At 45.1% G+C, this 21,602-nt stretch overlaps 1 protein-coding gene across 1 annotated transcript in view; it reads right to left on the bottom strand.

The window, feature by feature from the left end:
- Positions 1-316: 316 nt before the first annotated feature.
- The window catches only part of TSHB (thyroid stimulating hormone subunit beta), a 77,319-nt gene continuing 56,033 nt past the window's right edge, over positions 317-21,602 (bottom strand). Inside the window, exon 3 of the mRNA XM_073557270.1 lies at positions 317-1,816. Within this exon, the coding sequence (XP_073413371.1) occupies positions 1,556-1,816 (261 nt within the window). The 3' untranslated portion in view covers positions 317-1,555. The remainder of the gene's footprint in view (positions 1,817-21,602) is intronic.

Below are 21,602 nucleotides of genomic sequence, written 5' to 3'. Positions count from 1 at the left end.
TTCTAGGGTGTTAGTCTTTTTTTTCTTTACGATACCTTATACATAATTATGCCTTTTTGAATGCTATTGAGGCATGACAGTTTTTATTACTCTTCTCATGTTTTTTTGATAAAATGCAGCAAGACATTATAAATGCAGCACATACTAAAAACTAGTAAGAAAATTAAGCCACAAATAATTTAATTATATTTAAAATACCCTAAATGCCAGTTGTTTCAATCTACACTGTGCAAGCGAGTTTTTCTTTATTTTGTTTAAATCTTTATTTTCTTTAATTTTTAAATGTTACTCACTACAATGTATCTTTGAGGCCGCTGTGGGAAAAACCCATACAAAATGATTTGCGTGTAGTGGCTCTGATTGTTTAGTCAGCACTTAGTGTTGTTATTTTACAAATAGTAAAATGGCGCCTGCTCCCTCTTACAGAAACAAACTTTGCTCAACCTTTGTAAATTTCAAAAAAAGTTTTACAAAATATTTGCTTTTCAGAATATTATTATTATGATAGGTTAAAAGAGTAGGTACACATAAAGGCTGAATGATGGTGTAAGTTTAGAGATTTTAAGCATCATACAATAAAGCTTTATAAGACAAAAAACGATATACTGACACCTGTCACCCCTCCTTAGGCTAGTTTCACACTAGCGTTACAGGGCGCAGCGCACGGCTGCCGCTAAGCTCCGCCCAGGCCACGCCCGCATGCAATCAGCGTACTCTATATTTGGCATTGAGTACGCTGGTCGTGTGCTGGCACACTTTTGCCGGCGCATCCGCCCTTTTGGCGCTGCGCCGATGTGTGCCAAACGCACTGTGTTGCATTTTTGTGCGCTCGGCGCAGCGCCAAGAGGGGGGATGCGCCTGCAAAAGCGTGCCAGCGCACGACAAGCGTACCCAACGCTAAATATAGGCTACGCTGATAGCATGCAGCATCATGCGATCAGAGGAGGAGCTGACCGGAGGGGGCACGGTGGGGGCGGAGCTTAGTCGCGGCCGTGCGCTGCGCCCTGTAACACTAGTGTGAAACAAGCCTTACATGTCTGTTTTAGTAAATATCTGTATTTCCATTTTGTACTGTAACATTTCTGTGCTTTTTTTTTACTATTGAACATCTGTGAATAAATTGACAACTAAGTGTCATCATACACTTTGCCTAAATAGGGTGTGTTTTTTAAAGAGTCAACACAATGACATGATCAACCCAGTTGGACAATTGCACTATATGTATGGTGAAGGAAAACGTGGGGAATAACCAAATGCAAACTTCCAAGCCCAAAGTATTTAGTGAAACAAATATGTGAAATGAGCTGACAGAGCCCCATAGAATAATTCCCCTAAGGGCGCCCGTACATATAGAAGTTGTGTGCAGTATGCTTTATGACAAATGGCCACGGTAAAGCACTTTTTGGGAGCAAGGCAAGGACAGTTGCAGAATATAAAATCTATGTGCATAACCTGTGCTTTGACATCCTGCCAAAAACCTTATACCAAATGTGTGGCAATTTGAAGTAAACCACTTGTAGTTTCCTAGTCTAATTATGTAAAATGATTGCATATATTACTGAAGAAATTTGTACAGAAGATATTTTGGCTCTATTGGTTTGGTGCAATAATTGGAGCCGATCCTGTCTTGTACGCAGTCAGTATACTCTGTGTTACATTTGTTACACTTGCAGCTGAGAGCAACAGGGTAAGTATATAGTGGATTCACATGGACAGGGCAGCCAGGAACAGAGATGGTCTTCTGGACATAGTCATGGTAGCTGCAAACATTCTGGTTTGATATGGTCTTTAGTTGTCTTCCTTTCACATTTGGGTCCTATAAAAAATAATAAGATTCTTAGTTGGAAAGATGCATTTAGTAAATATTTTCTAAGACATCCTATTATCTAAACTATGGCTATCAGCTGCCCTTACAAAGTAATTTTCCTACTACTGAAGCCCCTAGATACCCCTTTCATTGCTCCAATAAAGTATGATGCCAACAAAAGTGCCCCCAAGCACAGTATGATACCCTCACAGTGAATTCCACCACAGTACCCTACACACACGGTATAATAACCCTACTTTTCCCACTCTTAGCAACATATGATGCCCCAACTGTGACCCCAACACAGCCATACATACAGTATATTAGCTCCAACACAAACCTCCATACAGTATGGCGGCCCTAACACAACCCTCCACACAGTATGATGACCCTCGCTAGCTTTCCAAACAGTATAATGGCCCCCCACAGCTCTCAAAAGAGCATAATGTCCTTTACATAGCATGATAGACCATACACAAACCTTTGCACTGTATTATTGCTCGAATATATTATAACTGGCCCCATCATATCCAGACAGTATAATGGCCCCCACAGAGCCAAAGATGAAGCACAAAGGAATATAGCAACTATCAAAATTACAAATAAAGACATAAAACATTAAAAGACATATAAATATACTTTAAATGCATGCACTAGCACTTTCTAATCCATGTGGACTCTCAATACAGCTAATTTCAATAAGCCTGTGATTATGCATAGTATGTATTGTAAGGAGGCTAATGGCCGCGAAGCTGTCCGAATCGAACTTTGCCTCTTGGCAACGAGAGGATAAAGTTAACAAACTGGCAAAGGAAAGGTGCACGTGGAAAGAGTACGTTGAGGCCTGTCAACAGCTGGCGAACGAGAGGTTGAAGGTGTCGAATATGGAAGCCTCCAACTCCACGCAGCTGGATCAGGTGCATCACCTGGAGTCCAAGCTCTCGGCCGTCAAGGCTCAGCTTGGAAAGAAGGAAGCGCAGAAGCAGAAGCTGCTTCATACCATCTGCTCCACAGAGGAGAAGCTGCGCTTTGCTCTGCAGGAGGTCGCAGAACATGTGTCCCAGCTGGAAATGACCTGCTGCAACAAAGCACAGGAGAACCAGGACCTCACCAAACAGTTTGTTCGTGAGAAGGCAAAAGTGGCAGATTTAAAAATACACATGTGACATGCACAATGTGAACAAGTCTGTTGGACCATGTTCACACCACCCTGACTGAAACACAAACAAAAAGCACAGAATGACAAATGTGCAAAAATACCTTGCAATAAGACATATAGCAGTAAACAGCAAGTGCTGATAAAAGGTAATAACAAACACAGGGTATTTAGTCGATACGTTTTTTTGCAAAAAAAATGTATGCCAAGCTGCTTCACCAACGTTAAGGTAACCCGTATTGAAGCAGTCCCTATCTAATGTATTTAAAACCTGAACATATGAACAGTGTCTAAATGAGCAGGATTAAGACAGGCGCTTTCTAGTATGGGCACGTGGTGCAAGACAGCTCCTTATGTGCATGTCACACAAGAGAGGGGTGGGGTCTCTCAAATCATGCATAAGCATGAAAAAAACTGGATTAAAAACACACATGTGACATGCACAATGTGAACTAGTCTGTTGGACCATGTTCACACCACCCTGACTGAAACACAAACAAAAAGCACAGAATGACAAATGTGCAAAAATACCTTGCAATAAGACATATAGCAGTAAACAGCAAGTGCTGATAAAAGGTAATAACAAACACAGGGTATTTAGTCGATACGTTTTTTTGCAAAAAAAATGTATGCCAAGCTGCTTCACCAACGTCAAGGTAACCCGTATTGAAGCAGTCCCTATGTAATGTATTTAAAACCTGAACATATGAACAGTGTCTAAATGAGCAGGATTAAGACAGGCGCTTTCTAGTATGGGCACGTGGTGCAAGACAGCTCCTTATGTGCATGTCACACAAGAGAGGGGTGGGGTCTCTCAAATCATGCATAAGCATGAAAAAAACTGGATTAAAAACACACATGTGACATGCACAATGTGAACAAGTCTGTTGGACCATGTTCACACCACCCTGACTGAAACACAAACAAAAAGCACAGAATGACAAATGTGCAAAAATACCTTGCAATAAGACGTATAGCAGTAAACAGCAAGTGCTGATAAAAGGTAATAACAAACACAGGGTATTTAGTCGAAAAAGTGGCAGATTTGCATGCCAAACTAAAGCGTATGAAAGAGCAGAAAGCTGAGGAAATCGCGGCTTTGGAGTCAAAGATAAGTTCAATGAAAAAAGCGAGGACACAAAGTGAACAAGCCCTCCGGGAACTGTCCACACACTTGGAGGAGAAGAATGCATGCCTCAGAGAGGCCAATGAGAAGCATCAGCAGGAGCTTCACCGGAGAGAGGACGAGCATCGCTGCCTGGCAGGGGATTGGGCTAAAGCTCTCCGAGAGCTCAAGATCGAGGAGGCTAAGCAGGAGGCTAAGGCCCAGCTCCAGAGATACCTGGACGGCCGGAAAAATGAGCTCTCCCCTTTACCGATCCGTCAGGGAGGTTATCCAGAACAAAACAGGTTCCAGATGAACATAGCCCACCTTAAGGATGAATTCTTTAGAAACGGAACGGATCCCGTCCTTGGTGAGAGGTGTAGAGCCAAAAGCAACAACCTTCTTGGGCGGCCACAACCTGACTGTCCCTATCTCACCATGGGCCACCAATTTAGAGTCAATTTAATTCACTGAGGACCCACAATCCACAAAAGCAGAAGAGGAAAAAAAACAATTGTTCACACCAATTTCCACTTTCAGCAACAATTTGAAAGCTGAGGAAGAAAGTACCTGAGGGTCTGGGTAGCCTCCTCGGCAGCTACCCAGATCTAGGCATTTCCCGAGACCTTGGAAACCGATGGACAGGAGGGACAGTCCTTTCTCCAATGTCCCGGGGCTCCAGAAAAAAAGCAGAGATTGTTCTCCCTTCGACATCTCCTCTCCAATTTCCTTCATAGAGACGGCCCCCACTTCCATGAGCTCAAGCGATGGTGAGGGTTCAGATTTAGCCAGGAAAAAAGGAGCCATATGTTGCACCACTCCTCTCTCTCGCAATCTGCGGTCCATGCAGACAGCCTGTGTCATAGCCTCCTCCAGAGAGTAGGGGGGTGGGTGCAAAGCCAATGCGTCCTTTAAATGCTCAGATAGGCCCCTTCTGAAAAGCCCCCTGAGTGCCGAGTCATTCCAACATACTTCTGGTGCCCATCGTCTATACTCAGAACAGTACCACTCAGCAGAGAGCTTTCCTTGGGTAAGACTCATAATCGTGTCCTCAGCCAACCTCACTCCATCGGGTTCATCAGAAATCAAACCCAAGGCCTCAAAGAACCGATCAACAGAAAATCTCTCAGGGGCGGTGTGGGATAGGGAGAAAGCCCAAGACTGCGACCCTTCCCGTAATAGAGATATAATTATCCTCACCCTTTGACTCTCATCACCGAGGACCGAGGGCGCAGGGAAAACAGTAATTTACAACTCTCTCTAAATACCCGTAATTTACTTTTATCCCCAGAAAAGGTATCCAGAAGTTTGACAGAAGGTGGGCAAGGAAAAATCTGACACACCACCATCCACACTGCCAGACGAAGAGGAGGCACCCCGGACAGAGTTAAAGAGTTAACAGTATCAACCAACTCTCTTTGCTATCGACCAAGGCCATTTGTTCAACAGATAGGTTCTGCATCATTTTGGTCAGGTTGGTCACCTGATCCGACAGAGCATGGAGCGGATCATTGACAACAGTGGACAAAAGTGCCCCCGCAAAATGTTAAGGTCAGTGATAATGTAATGACACAGGGCTGGTGTCACAGGGAATGACGCTTAGGGGGCGCTGCAGGGTTTACGGGGATGCAGAGCGGATAGCGGTGCAGGCGTGCCACTGACAGCGGGGAGAGCGGGAGCCTGACATAGGCTGGGTGCGCAAAGCATGGAGAGCCAAGGGAGGTAGAGCTAACAACCTGCCAGGAGGACGGGAGTGCGGGATCCGAAGCACGAGACGATTGCGTAGTCAGAGATGAGCCGAGAGTCAGAAACCAGACGGGAGAGTAGTGAGGGGCGAGCCGAGGGGTCAAAGAACCAGGAAAGGCGGAATAGTAATGAATCAGAAGATAGAAGCAACAGTCAGGGGACAAACCGGGTCATACGCAGCAGAGCTTAGTCAAACAGAGGCACAACGATTACAGATGAGTAACCTGGATCAGCTCCTCTAGCCGAGTGAACGGAAGTACAGTATCACCGACACCGGACCCAGGAAACACCAACATTAAATAGCCGCCCCAGACCAAAGAGAGGTGAACTAAATTAACCCTGACCAGACCAGGAAGGAGACAGAATCACCCCGTCCTGAGTCATGACACCCATATAAACTTTGAAAGGAACGTGTCTCCTGTCGCACCTGAGTGAGTACAATCCCTACAGTATATAACTTATTGAATCTAAGAAAGAACCCTCTGACATGATCCATTTAGTGATCAATGCATCTTATTACTACTAATTTATCTAGTGATCTTCTGATGTGCAGCCCCTCACACGAGGCACCTTCTGTTTTGTTATATTATTGCTAACTGTTTTGCTGATTTTAATATTAAATAAATAAAATATACTGTTTTTTTTATTTTTTTTATTATTTATTTATATAGCACCATTGATTCCATGGTGCTGTACATGAGAAGGGGTTACATACAAATTACATATATCACTTACAGTAAACAAACTAACAATGACAGACTGATACAGAGGGGAGAGGACCCTGCCCTTTCGGGCTTACATGCTACAGGGTGGTGGGGAAGGAGACAGTAGGTTGGTGGGTTGCAGCAGTTCCGGTGTTGGTTGAGGTGATATCTCTGGTGTTGTTGACAGAGAAGGAGGTTGCGGGGTCATTGCAGGCTGTAGGCTTTCTTGAAGAGGTGGGTTTTCAGGTTCCGTCTGAAGGATCCAAATGTGGTTGATAGTCGGACTTGTTGGGGAAAAGAATTCCAGAGGACGGGGCAATTCGGGAGAAGTTTTGGAGGCGGTTGGATGAGGAGCGAATAAGTGTGAAGGAGAGAAGGAGGTCTTGGGAGGACCGGAGATTACATGAGGGAAGGTATCGGGAGATTAGTTCAGAGACATATGAGGGAGACAGGTTATACAGTAGATGGCATTGTAGGTCAGTATTAGTAATTTGAACTGGATACGCTGAGGGAATGGGAGCCAGTGAAGAGATTTGCAGAGGGGAGAAGTGGAGGAGTAGTGAGGAGAGAGTTGAATTAGTCAGGCAGCAGAGTTAAGGATGGACTGAAGAGGTGTGAGGGTGTTAGCAGGGAGACCACAGAAAAGGATGTTGCAGTAGTCAAGGTGGGAGATGATGAGGGCATGCACAAGCATTTTAGTAGATTGAGGGTTGAGGAAAGGACGGATTCTGGAAATATTTTTGAGTTGGAGGCGACAGGAGGTAGAAAGAGCTTGGATGAGTTAAAGGTTACTCCGAGGCAGCGGACTTCCGGTACTGGGGAAAGCGTGATGTCATTAATTGTTATAGCTAGGTCGGGTAAGGAAGATCTGTGAGATGGAGGAAAGATGATGAGTTCAGATTTGTCCACATTGAGCTTGAGGAAGCGAGAGGAGAAGGAGGATATGGCTGATAGACACTCTGGGATTCTGGACAGCAGAGAGGTGACGTCTGGGCCAGAGAGGTAGATCTGAGTGTCATCAGCATAAAGGTGGTACTGGAATCCATGGGACTTTATGAGTTGCCCTAGACCAAGTGTATAGATTGAGAAGAATAGGGGTCCTAAAACAGAGCCTTGGGGGACTCCAACAGAGAGAGGGTGGGAAGAGGAGGTGGTGTGGGAGTGGGAGACGCCTAATGTGCAGTTGGAAAGGTATGAGGAGATCAAGGATAGGGCGAGGTCTTTGATGCCGAAGGAGGAGAGGATCTGTAGTAGGAGGCAGTGGTCAACTGTGTTGAATGCAGAGGACAGGTTTAGAAGCAGGAGTATAGAGTATTGTCCATTTGATTTGGCTGTAAGTAGGTCGTTAGTAATTTTTGTCAGGGCTGTCTCAGTGGAGTGATGGGGATGGAAACCAGATTGCAGATTGTCAAAGAGCAAGTTAGATCATAGGTGGGAGGAAAGTTCAGAGTGGATGTGCTGCTACAGGAGTTTGGAAGCGAATGGGAGCAACGATATTGGGCGATAGCTGGACATAGCGGTTGGGCCAAGGGTTGGCTTTTTAAGGATAGGCGTGATTGTGGCATGTTTGAAAGCAGAAGGGAAGGTACCGGACGTTAGTGATAAGTTGAAGAGGTGGGTTAGGGATGGGATAAGTGTGATGGTGAGGTTGGGAAGGAGGTGAGATGGAATGGGGTCAATTACCCAGGTTGTGAGGTGCAATTTGGAGAAGAGACAATTAAGCTCCCCTTCAGTGATGTTGGAGAGTGAGGTTATGGGGATTGGGCATTGGTCTGGAATACAAAGGGGTTGTGGAGGTTGAACGATGAAGACTTGCCTTTTTTGTTCAATCTTATTTTTGAAGTGTGTGGCAAAGTCCTCGGCAGAGATGAGGGAGGTTGGAGGGGGCAGTTGTGGGCCGAGGAGGGAGTTAAAAGTTTTGAATAACTGTATGGGGTTGTAAGATAGGGAAGATATGAGTGTTGTGAAGTAGGCCTGTTTAGCAGAGGTGAGGGCAGATTTGAAAGCGAGTGTTGCCTGTTTGAATGCGGTGAAGTCGTCTTGCGAATTTGTTTTCTTCCAGCGCCGCTCTGCAATCCTGGACACTTGCTGGAGCTTTTTAGTGGTGTTATTGTGCCAGGGTTGTCTGTTGATATGTCACATTCTGCCATGAACGAGAGGGGCAACCGCGTCAATAGCTGATGCGAGAGTGGCATTGTCTGTGTCATGGAGTGAGGATATGGATGCCAGTGGTAGAATAGAGTCAGAGAGGGTGTGGGTGTCTAGGTGTGCAAGGTTTCTGCAGGGGTGCGTGTGTTGCTGGATATGGGTGACAGGTGAGGAGGACAGGGATGAGAAAGTGAGTAGATGGTGGTCAGATAGGAGAGGGGAGGTGGTGAAGTTAGAGAGCAGAGGCGGGTGAAGACCAGGTCTAATGTGTGTCTGTCTGTGTGGTTGGCTGAGGAGGACCACTCAGTAAGTCCAAAGGATGAAGTAAGGGACAGGAGTTTGGAGGCGGCTGACTGAAGGGTGTCAGTGGTGATGTTGAAGTCACCCATGATGAGAGTGGGGATGTCAGTTGAAAGAAAATGAAGAAGCCATGTAGAGAATTGGTCAATGAAGGCAGTGGTCGGGCCTGGAGGTCGGTATATGACAGCCACTTGGAGGTTGGAGGGAGAGTAGATGCGGACAGAGTGGACTTCAAAAGAGGGGGAGGATAAGGGAGGGCAGAGGTGGGATTGGGTTAAAGGTGCAGTTGGAAGAAAGGAGAAGACCCACTCCTCCACCATGTCTATTGCCAGGACGTGGAGTGTGGGTGAAGTGGAGGCCGCCGTTACACAGCGCAGCAGGGGAGGTGGTGTCAGAGGGTGTCAGCCAAGTTTCTGTGAGGTCGAGGAAGGCAAGATTGCGAGAGAGAAAGAGGTCATGAATCACATGGAGTTTATTGCAGATGGAGCGGGCATTCCAAAATGCTCCCAAGAGAGGGAGCAGGGGGTTGGGTGTCAATGGCACAGGTTTTAAACAATTTCCCTTTAGTGGTTATCTTTGTATGTCCTTTCCCACTTATGTGGATTGATAAGAGAAAATACATTTTGAATTGAATTGTTTAGGCCAGGTAGTTTATTGATTTTTAAAACAGAAAAGGAAAATCTATGCAAATAGATTACATAATCAAAGAAGGCACTTGGTCGTCACCATTCTTCCCCTTATCTGTGATGCTGGACTGAAGGACACTTGTTAAAAAGAAGTGATATGCCTCTATGAGACAGAGAGAGCCAGATATTCAGTCAAGACATCCACACATTCAGGGAACCCTACAGGACTGCTGCCAAGATATCATGGCTCCATCACGAGGGACACCGATTTATTATTCTACAGGATGCCAGCTTAGGTGACTTTGGCCCTGGGCTGGAAGAATACATTGACCATTGCTGAACCATGGATACGTTTGGAGAAAGCCTGAATTGAGACCTGCTGGTCACCTGGCTCCATGTAAATGTTCAGAGAAGTCAGATTGTGACCCTCGGGTCAGCTGGCCTTGTAACTGAGTGGACTCTCATCCTCTTAAGCTTGTCATCACCTCCTCTCTGTATGCAGGTGGGGTAATCGACCCTGGAAGATGGAGACAGGTTGTGACCCTTCAGTCAACTGGCCTTGTACCTGAATGGACTGTCATCTTCCTACACTTGGCATGACCTCCTCTCTGTGTGCGTGCCACAGGTGGAGTAGTCGACTCTGGAAACTCTGAAGTAACAGCTGCCATTATCCCGGCTTGTCAGCGGAAGGGTGAGTCTCTGTAATGTGCACCATCTTGGGGTCTTTTGCTGGGACTGTTTTACATGTTATCTGCCTGTTTTGTTGTTCAATAAAGCATTGACACTGTTTTACACTCATCCTATGTTGTCTGAGTAACATTATGCCCAAGTTAAAAGGAGAGCGGGCTTTCAGTGGGACGATCTCTAGGCCATGCGGTTTTGGCTAGCAAACTGGGGCGCCTTTTTCAAGCCTGTGCCATCACTACTGGTGTTGCTGCTGCTGAAGAAAGAAGATGGTCCTGATCACTGATCTTTCCTAATCCAATCCTCCTTTTCCCCACTTTTCCTCTCCCTAACCCCCGCCCCACCACTCCTTCTACTGCCGAGAGCTGATGAGTACTTGATTGCTCGATTTTTGGCAGCTTTTTTTTCATTCATGCGTCTTGCAGCCTTCAAGCACTGATCAGTGGCACAAATCACTGATCAGCTTCTGTGCTCCCTGTTTTCCAGGACTTTTTTTTGTCCCTGTCTATTCCACCCCCTTTACACCACCTCTGTGCGTGCATCCTGCAGCCTCCTGGGCCTGATCAGTGACTCAAATCACTGATCGGCATTTGTGCTCATTGTTTTCCAAGACTTTTTTGTCTATTTCACCTCCCCTTTGCACTAATTCTGAGAGTGTGTATGTCCTACAGCTGCCGAGCCGCTGATTAGACACACATCACTGATTGCCACCTGTGCTCGCTTTTGGCACAGACTTTTTTCCCAGTCTATTTTTCTATCCCCTTTTTTGCCCACATCCATGATTACGCCCTACAGTCGTCGAGCACTGGTTGTTGACGCACATCACTTATCGGCCTGCAGTTGTTGTTTTTTGTGTGAAAAAAGAGTAAAAAGTTTAATTTAGATTAGCTGATAGGACTAGATTAGGGACAGTAAGAACATATTGTAGTAATCGGCGGCATCTACTACAGTATTTTTTACTGAATTTAGTCAGAGTTAGTGTCAGATAGTAAAGCAGAAAAAAATAATAAAAATTTAGATTAGTTGATAGGGCTAGATTAGGGACAGTAAAAATATGCAAAAGTTAAGTTATCAGCGATTACTACAGTATTTTTTACTGAATTTAGTCAGGGTTAGTGTCAACGGGGAAAAAAAGAATCACATGCATGCGTGATTTCCACACCACGGATCTGCCTCTGCTTGTTGCTTTTTTTTAGTGTGAAAAAAGAATAAAAAAAAAAATTAGATTAGTTGATCGGGTTAGATTAGTGACAGTAAAATGTACTCTAGGAATCAGTGACTGCTACAGTGTTTTTACTAAATTTTGTTAGGGTTAGTGTCAGATAGCGTGGACAAAAAGAATCATATCAGTGGGTGCGTCCTACAGCCGTCAAGCTCTTTTAGGTGATGCACCTCACTGATCGGCCTCTGGTTGTTTGTTTTTATTTTTGGTGTGAAAAAATAACGTTTATTTAGATTAGCTGAAAGGACTAGATTAGGGACAGTAAAAACATACTTAAGTAATTGGTGAATACTACTGTATTTTTTACTGAATATAGTAAGGGTTAGTGTCAGATAGTTGTGGGCGCGCAGTAATTTTTTTTTAAGTGATGATACACACAAACACCACATATGCAAAAAAAGTCCCGCTCATCTAAATCATGGTATTCAATGTGTAATGTCACTTGTGACTGGATACACCGGCTCCAGCAGGGCGAATTTCTATAACACCTGTGACCCTGGATACACCGCCTCCAGCAGGGCGAATTTAAACAGAGTTAAGGGAAACACCGGAGAAACAGTTACAATGGAGGGACCTGCAATAGGGAACGGGGATGTGGAGACCTCCTGCACTCCCCTGAGTCAGTGTCCCTACACTCATGATGATCCCTACGCAGGTTCCGCACCTGGCGACGAGCTGGATACCTCAAATCCCTAGCTCGCCCTGTACCTATCCCTTTCTAGTGAATTGGACGGTGCAGAAACTAATCCCACCACTGCACTAATGCACACACAAGGAAAGTAACAAACAGGGAAAAACACCACTTAGCTTTGCTCTGTTGCTATTGCTCCCAGCAACAGAGTACGACACCAAAGTTCAGCTTCACCCCTGAAGCTCAACACCTGAATTCAGCTTCCGCCTGAAGCTATAACACTAGAGCTCCCCTGTGCTGCCAGGAACACCTCTCTGTAGTTCCTTCCTTCACCAGACTTGGTTGGAAATGAGCAATATCACCAACAGTGAGTGAGACCACCTGCAACTCTTTTATAGGTAGCAGCCAGGGAATCACACCTGCTTCATTATCACGTGCAATAACACCAGCGGCCACCGGGGGCAACTGAACCAAAGTAACCAGAGTGCAATGACCCTAACGGCAACCAGGTGCAAAACTAGAACTAAAACAACCACAGTGTAATGACCCTAATGGCCACCGGGGGCAAAGCTAACTTTAAGCAAACAGCTTAAAGGAAAAAAGAAAGGTTACTTGTGCAAAATCTGTCATAATCCAATCTGGATCATGACACAATGGAGGAGGCATACTCCTTCCTTCCTTGGCTCCTACACTGAAAGTTAGGGAGATGATATCACCTTCCTTTATTTTTCATCCTCCTTCCCTTCCACAAATGATAGTGAACCGCCATGCAGATGCCCCAGGAACGAAAATGAACCAGTGCCTACTGTTACTGACTCCATATGGATCTCACCCCCAAAGATCATGAGCCACTGATTCATGATTTTTTGGGGCAAACAGGAATCAAATTTGACACCACTGACCTCACAGAAATAGACTTTTTCAAAGTCTTTTTCTCTGAAGATTTTGTAAACCTCATGGTAGCCCAAACAAATTTGTACTCTAAGCAATTTATGGCACAAACAGACTGGGCTCCTGTAGATGCAGTAGAAGTGATGATTTTTTGAGGCCTTCTCCTTCACATGGGGTTAGTGAAGAAGCCAGAATATTGGTAGTACACTTTTTTTTACTAACCCTCCACTGTTCCACATGGCTATGATCCATAAACAATTTGAGGCAATCCACAATTTTTTTGCATTACAGTGATAATGCAGAATTTCCTCCCAGAGACGACCCTAACTTTGACTGACTTTTCAAAGTTTGGCTGCACATTGAGCACTTCAGTAACAAGTTTGCTGAAGTGTATGTTATCCAAAGGGACATCTGCGTGGATAAGACCCTAATACATTTCAAGTAGATGCTCAAATTTCAGTAATACCTGTCCAGTAAGACGGCCAGGAACGGAATTAAACTCTACAAGCTGTACGAGAGTACCTCAGGGTACACCCACAGGTTTATAGTTTATGAAGGGAAGGACACCTGGATTGAACCCCCTGAATGTCCCCCCTGTCATGTTGGTAACAAGATTATATCATTGCACTTTGCAATAGTCTAGCCAGAAGCCAAGGCAGTGGTCTGAAACATAGGCAGGTGAGTCTTCTTTAATGCTGTGTTGTTGGTTTTTATTCAATGGGCACAGCATATAACATTTTTTAAAATAATTTTTATTAGAAAGAATCTTAACAATAATAGGGAGGGGAGGGAAGCGGGACAATATACAGGGTGGGCCATTTATATGGATACACATAAATAAAATGGGAATGGTTGGTGATATCAACTTGCTGTTTGTGGCACATTAGTATATGGGAGGGGGAACTTTTCAAGATGGGTGGTGAGCATGGCGGCCATTTTGAAGTAGGCCATTTTGGATCCAACTTTATTTTTTAAAATGGGAAGAGGGTCATGTGACACATCAGACTTATTGAAAATTTCACAAGAAAAACAATGGTGTGCTTTGTTTTAGCGTAACTTTATTCTTTCATGAGTTATTTGCAAGTTTCTCTTTGTTTACAGCCATTAACATGTCACAGAGGTTAACACATGAGGAGTGGATAGAAATTGAGTTGATGTCTGGTGAATGCAGTACCAAGTCATTGCAGCAGATTTCAATGCAAGCCACCCTACGCAAGAAAACTGTCACCATTCCCATTTTATTTAGGTGTATCCATATAAATGGCCCACCCAAAAAAGTTTGCCTCATCACTGAACATAATGTTCTGTGTAATCTGAGGGTCCTCTTCCAATTTTATTTTTGCCCATTCTGCAAATTCAGCACGCCAATCTGGGTCACCAACCATTCCCATTTTATTTATGTGTATCCATATACATGGCCCACCCTTTATATACCGTATTTTTTTGACTATAAGACGCACTTTTTTCCTCCAAAAATGTGGAGGAAAATGAGGGGGGTGTGTCTTATAGTCCGGATGTAACGACTGGCTATGATGGTGAGGTGGGGGAGTGGCATCGGCGGAGTGGCTGTGGCTAACTCCTGTTCCCGCTGCTAAAGAGAGATGAATATTCACTGTATTCTAAGCCCATGGGCGTGGAGGGCAATCAATATTAATTTCTCTTCAATAATAGTATCTTGGTATGATTGGCCCCCAACCCCGGTCCTGGTATGCATGGCCCCATCCTTATAATTGACCCCCACCCAAATCGCCATCCTGGTTTGCATGGCCCCATCAGAAAACATTAAAAAACAAATGATTACACTTACCTTCACAGTGCTCCCTAGCAGTGTCCTGCTCCGGTGCCAGCAACTGCTTTATGCTTGTAAGCAGTGCATTGCAGGGATGTCATGCGCTGCTCACAAGCACTCGCCGGGACAGTGCTCATGCTGCTGCCGGCAGTCACGTGAGCTGCTACTTAAGAGCACCGGCAGCAGCAGGGAGCAGGTGACTGACACTGTGCATTACTTAAGAGCAATGAATACTCACTGCTTTCTGCGCACACAGTCCCAGCAAGTATTCCAGCAGCTGTGCTCTGCTTGTGAGCAGTTCATAACGTCCCTCCCAAGTGCGGCTTACAAGCATAAAGCAGTTGCTGGCACCATAGCAGGATGCTGTTTGGGAGCGCTGGGAAGGTAAGTGTAATGGTTTGTTACTTTTTAATGTTTTCTGATGGGGCCATGTATACCAAGACCGGGATGGGGTCAATCATACCAGAATAGGGATGGGGCCATGCATACTAGGACGAGATGGGGCCATGCATACTAGGACGAGATGGGGCCATGCATACTAGGATGAGATGAGGCCTTGCATACAAGGATAGGGATGGGGCCATGCATACCAGGATAGGGATGGGGCCATGCATACTAGGACGAGATGAAGACACTGCATAAGAGGATGGGGATTGGGCCATGCATACCAGGATAGGGATGGGGCCACGCATACCAGGATAGGGATGGGGCCATGCATACTAGGATGAGATGGGGCCCTGCATACCAGGATAGGGATGGGGCCATGCATACTAGGACAAGATGAGGGCGTTGCATATCATGATGGGGATGGGGCCATGCATACCAGGATAGGGATGGGGCCAACTATACTAGTATAGGGATGAGGGTGATCATTCCTGCCAGGATAGGGATGAGGGGGTCATGCATACCAGGATAGGCATGAGGGATCCATGCATGCCAGGATAAGGATGAGGGGGCCATGCATACAAGGGTAGGGATGAGCGGGCCATGTGTATCAGGATGGGGATGAGGGGATATTAAGTACAAAGTTGACCACATTTTGTGCTTCAACTTTTCTCCTAATTTCCTCCTCTAAAACCTATGGAAAAATATTTAACACACATACACACACGTGTATATATATATATATATACATACATACACATACACACACGTATATATATATATATATATATATATATATATGAACAACTTCCTTTTCACTCCCCAATGGGGGTGGTCTTTTTTGTTCTTTCTCATTCTCACATCCTCTACCAGAGGCCTGGGAGTTTAAGGGCTCTGCGCAGGATCTTAGTTGTTCTCAGCATTGCGCTTTTCTGGACAGAGAGTTCAGATGTTGCTCCTGGGATCTATTGTAGCTATTTCTGAAAAAAAACAAAAATGTAGAAATTTTTGCGAATTTAATAAAAAAAGAAATATCACATGGTCAAAAGTATTCAGACCCTTTGCTCAGTATTGAGTAGAAGCACCCTTTTGAGCTCGTACAGGCACGAGTCTTCTTGGGAATGATGCACAAGTTTTTCACACCTGGATTTGGGAATCCTCTGCCATTGTTTTTTTCAGTCTAGATAAGGTGCAGAGTGTACATTAATGAGAAAAAAATGAACTTTTTTGAATTTACCAAATGGCTGCAATGAAACAAAGAGTGACAAATTTAAAGGGGTCTAAATACTTTCCGTACCCACTGTATTATGATTCCTCTCTTCTAATCCTTGTCTACTGTCACAATGTCTGGTTGGTTAGCCAACACCTGCTTATCAGTCTGTATCTTGAAGTCTGCAACGTAACCATAGTATACTCATATCCTGGATTACGATATTATACCCACATTTTGGATACTTCTTTTGTCTGCGGTGTTACACTATTTGATGTATTTGAAATAAAATAAAAATCCAAAAATTTCACAAAATCTTCAAGATTTTTTGGCAAGATTAATCCACACTTGAGTGCGACTGTTTATCTACTGACTGTATCTTGAAGTCCCACAGGATTTTAGCCCTTACATTCTCCACCATTTTCTCTGGCGTCTCCCACGTGGACTTAGGGGGACTTAGCCCATATGCTGTGCAGATGTTCCTGTATACAATTCCCGCTACTTGGTTGTGGCGTTCGGCATGTGCTGTTCCTGCTTGCATTTTGCATCCTTCCAATATGTGTTGGATTGTTTCTGAGGTGCACCTTGGGTCTTGTCTTGTGTGGTATATTCCTGGTTCTATGGATCTGATACTTAGTGCTTGCTCTTTATTTTTCTAACTTTATGAGTGCACATTGCAGCTAGCCAATCAGGGTGCAATGGATTGTGTCATCTACTGCTGAAATAACATGTCCCTCTCCATATAAAGAGTGGACATCTTGTTTTAGTACCATTTTGACACTGTAACAACGCAAAGAGGCTGCTCCTGACGCTGGCACTGTTAGCAGCTAGATTTTAGGTGGTTAGCTAGGTGGTTGTTTCTTAGGCTACTTTCACACTAGCGCCGTGTGACATACGTTGCAATGCGTCATTTTGGAGAAAAAACGCATCCTGCAAAGTTGCCTGCAGGATGCGTTTTTTCTCCATAGACTTGCATTAGCGACGTATGGCCACACGTCGCATCCGTCGTGCGACGGATGCGTCCTGTTTAGGCGGCCGCGACGCACAAGAAAACGTTACATGTAACTTTTTTTGTGTGTCGTGTCCGCCATTTTCGACAGTGCATGCGCGGCCGAAACTCCGCCCCCTCCTCCCCGGACATTACAATGGGGCAGTGGATGCATTGAAAAACTGCATCCGCCGCCCCCTTTGTGCAAATCTGTCACAACGTGCATCGGTACGTCAGCCTGACGCATAGTGACGGGCCCGTACCGACGCAAGTGTGAAAGTAGCCTTACTCAGATAGTTTCGCTAGGGAGTGTCCTGTGTGGTTACCTTCCAGCAATATACCTATATATATTTTTTGCCATTACTGAGGTACACAGACAAGGACAGCAGGGCACATGTCATACAAGTGTATTGTGCACTGCTTCTATTGTGCTTCATGCACGAGTAGAATGACTAAGGCCGGTTTCACATTTGCTTTTAAGGCCGCAGCGTCGGCCTGCGCATGGCCGCCACTAAGCCCCGCCCCCTTCTGCGCCTCCGCTGGTAGCTCCGCCTCCGAGCGCATGGCGTTGCATGCGTCATGCGTCCCCTATCTTTATCACTGAGGACGCAGGTCGTGCGCAGTATGCGTTTGGCGGCGCCTGCGTCCTTTTGACGGTGCGCCGAGCGCAACCAAATTGCAACAGGTTGCAAAAGGACCCAGGTGCCGCCAAAACGCATACTGCGCACGGCCTGCATCCTCAGTGATAAAGATAGGGGACGCATGCAGCGTCATGTGCCCGGAGGCGGAGCTACCGGCGGAGGCGCGGCAGGGGCGGGACTTAGCAGCGCCGTGCGCAGGCCGACGCTGCAGCCTTAAACGCAAATGTGAAACCGGCCTTAGTCTTATTTTTTCACTAGCTAAGTGTGAAACAGCATGCCACTTTGTCATTTAGTGCTGTGGTGATATTGTTCTGTGATTTGAGCTGTTGCGCATGAAGAACTATTTTTTGGGGGGCAGTTGCTATTGTGATTCACCATGCCATATCTCACCTTGTTATTTAGTGGTGGGCTGTGAAATACCACAGTATGCATAGCTCATGCACATTAAAAAAATTATTTTTTTTTTTCTGTTGCAAAACATGATACAGCTCCTCGTATCCCATGTTGTAATTTTATGGCGGTGATATGAAGCTGTTTGCAGACCTAACGCACATTGAAAAATGAAAATTATAATTTTTTATGTTGCACAACGTGATATAGCCTGCAGTATCCCATGTTGTCATTTTGTCAGGAATGATATGAAGCTGTCTGCAGACCTAACGCACATAAAAAATTATAATTTTTTCTGTTGCAAAACGTGATGCCCGCCGTAATTCACCTTGTAATTTTGTGGTGGTGATATGATGCTGTCTCCAGACCTAACGCACATCAAAAAACAAAAATTATAATTTTTTATTTTGCACAACGTGATACAGCTCGCCGTATCCCACGTTGTCATTTTGTATGTGTGTGTGTGTGTGTGGGGGTGATATTAAGCTGTCTTCAGACCTAACGCACATTAAAAAGCAACAATTATATTTTTTTTCTGCTGCAAAACGTGATACAGCCCTCTGTATCCCACATTGTCATTTTGTGGCGGTGATATGAAGCTGTCTGCAAACCTAACATACATTAAAAAAAATTATATTTTTTTCTGTTGTAAAATGTGATACAGCCTACTGTATCCCAGGTTGTCATTCTGAGGCGGTGAAATGAAGCTATCTGCAGACCTAACGCACATTGAAAAAAAAATTATAAGTTTTTTGTTGCAAAACGTGATACAACCCATCATATCCCACGCTATAATTTTGTGGTGGTGAAATGAAGCTGTATGCAGACCTAACGCACATTAACCCCTTCACGACCTGTGACACAGCGTATGCGTCATGAAAGTCGGTGCCAATCCGACCCATGACGCATACCCTGTGTTATGACTTCAAAGCCCTCCTGCGGGTCGGGTGACCTTTCATTGACCTCAGATACAGGGGGCTTTGTTCTTCACCACAGGGGGTGTGGCTTCGCCCCCACATGGCTACGATCGCTCTGATTGGCTGTTAAAAGTGAAACAGCCAATCAGAGCGATAGTAATATTTCATCAATGAAAATTGATGAAATATTACAATCCAGTCATGGCCGATGCTGAAATAGCATCGGACATGGCTTGAGACACTAAGTTAACCTCCCCCGCCGACTGACGGCACCGATCGGCCGCTGCCACCGACTGACGGCGGCGATCGGCCGCCGCTGTCACAATCTGCCCCCTCCCCCTTCCCTCCGCTCCCCCCCACCTTCCAATCCCCCCCACGATGCTCACTGACCCCCTCTGGCCTTCCCGGTGTCCCGCCATCCGGCCGTCCCAATCCATGGGCGCCGCCATCTTGGGAAATGGCGGGCGCATGCGCAGTGCGCCCGCCGGCATTTCCCGGCGGCAGATTCATTTTTTGTTATTTTGATCACTGTGATAAACTCTCACAGTGATCAAAATAAAAAAAGTAAATCACCGCCCCCTTATCACCCCCAATAGGGACAAATAATAAAATATTTTTATTTTTCAATTAGAGTTAGAAATAGGGTTAGGGATAGAAATAGGGCTAGGGCTAGGGTTAGGGCTAGGGTTAGGGTTAGGGCTAGGCTTAGGGCTAGGGTTAGGGCTAGGGATAGGGTTAGGGTTAGGGCTAGGGTTAGGGCTAGGACTAGGGTTAGGGGTGGGTTGGGGTTGGGATTAGGGTTAGGTTTGTGGTTAGGGTTAGAGTTGGGATTAGGGTTAGGGGTGTGTTGGGGTTATGATTAGGGTTGGGATTAGGGTTAGGGGTGTGTTGGGGTCAGGGTTGGAGATAGAATTGAGGGGTTTCCACTGTTTAGGCACATTAGGGGGTCTCCAAACACGACATGGCGCCACCATTTATTCCAGCCAATTTTGCTTTCAAAAAGTCGAACAGTGCTGCCTCTATTCTGAGCCCCAACGTGTGCCCAAACAGTGGTTTACCCCCACTTATGGGGTATCAGTGTGCTCAGGAAAAATTGCACAAGAACTTTGGGGGTCTAATTTCTCCTGTTACCCTTGGAAAAATTAAAAATTGGGGGCAAAAATATAATTTTTGTGGAGAAAAAATTATTTTTTATTTTCACGGCTCTGCGTTATAAACTTCTGTGAAGCACTTGGGGGTTCAGAGTGCTCACCACACATCTAGATAAGCTCCTTAGGGGGTTTAGTTTCCAAAATGGGGTCATTTGTGGGGGAGCTCCAAAGTTTAGGCACACAGGGGCTCTCCAAACATGACATGGTGTCCGCTAACGATTGGAGCTAATTTTCCATTCAAAAAGTCAAATGGCGCTCCTTCCCTTCCGGGCCCTGCCGTGCGCTCAAACAGTGGTTTATGACCACATATGAGGTATCAGTGTACTCAGGAGAAATTGACCAACAAATTTTAGGATCCATTTTATCCTGTTGACCATATGAAAATGAAAAAACTGAGGTTAAAAGAAAATTTTTGTGAAAAAAAAGTATTTTTTTTTTTACGGATCAATTTGTGAAGCACCTGGGGGTTCAAATTGCTCATTATGCATCTAGATAAGTTCCATGGAGGGTCTAGTTTCAAAAATGGGGTCATTTGTGGGGAAGCTCCAATGTTTAGGCACACAGGGGCTCTCTAAACGCGACATGGCAACCGCTAAATATTCCAGCATATTTTCCATTCAAAAAGTCAAATGGCGCTCCTTGTCTTCTGAGCTCTGCCGTGCGCACAAACAGTGGTTTATGACCACATATGAGGTATCAGTGCACTCAGCAGAAATTGCCCAACAAATTTTAGGATCCATTTTATCCTGTTGCCAATGTGAAAATGAAAAAAACTGAGGTTAAAAGAAAATTTTTGTGAAAAAAGTACTTTTTTTACGGATCAATTTGTGAAGCACCTGGGGGTTGAAATTGCTCATTATGCATCTAGATAAGTTCCTTGGAGGGGCTAGTTTCCAAAATGGGGTCCCTTGTGGGGGAGCTCCAATGTTTAGGCGCACAGGGGCTCTCCAAACGCGACATGGCAAACGCTAAATATTCCAGCATATTTTCCATTCAAAAAGTCAAATGGCGCTCCTTCCCTTCTGAGCCCTGCCGTGCGCCCAAACAGTGGTTTATGACCACATGTGATGTATCCTTGTACTCAGGAGAAATTGCCCAACAAATTTTATGAT

This window comes from Dendrobates tinctorius, unplaced genomic scaffold (genome assembly GCF_039654945.1).
Source record: "Dendrobates tinctorius isolate UK_male_01 unplaced genomic scaffold, ASM3965494v1 ptg000246l, whole genome shotgun sequence".
Taxonomy (NCBI): domain Eukaryota; kingdom Metazoa; phylum Chordata; class Amphibia; order Anura; family Dendrobatidae; genus Dendrobates; species Dendrobates tinctorius.
Note: the sequence above shows the minus strand (reverse complement) of the source record. Positions and strands in the feature narration are given on the sequence as shown.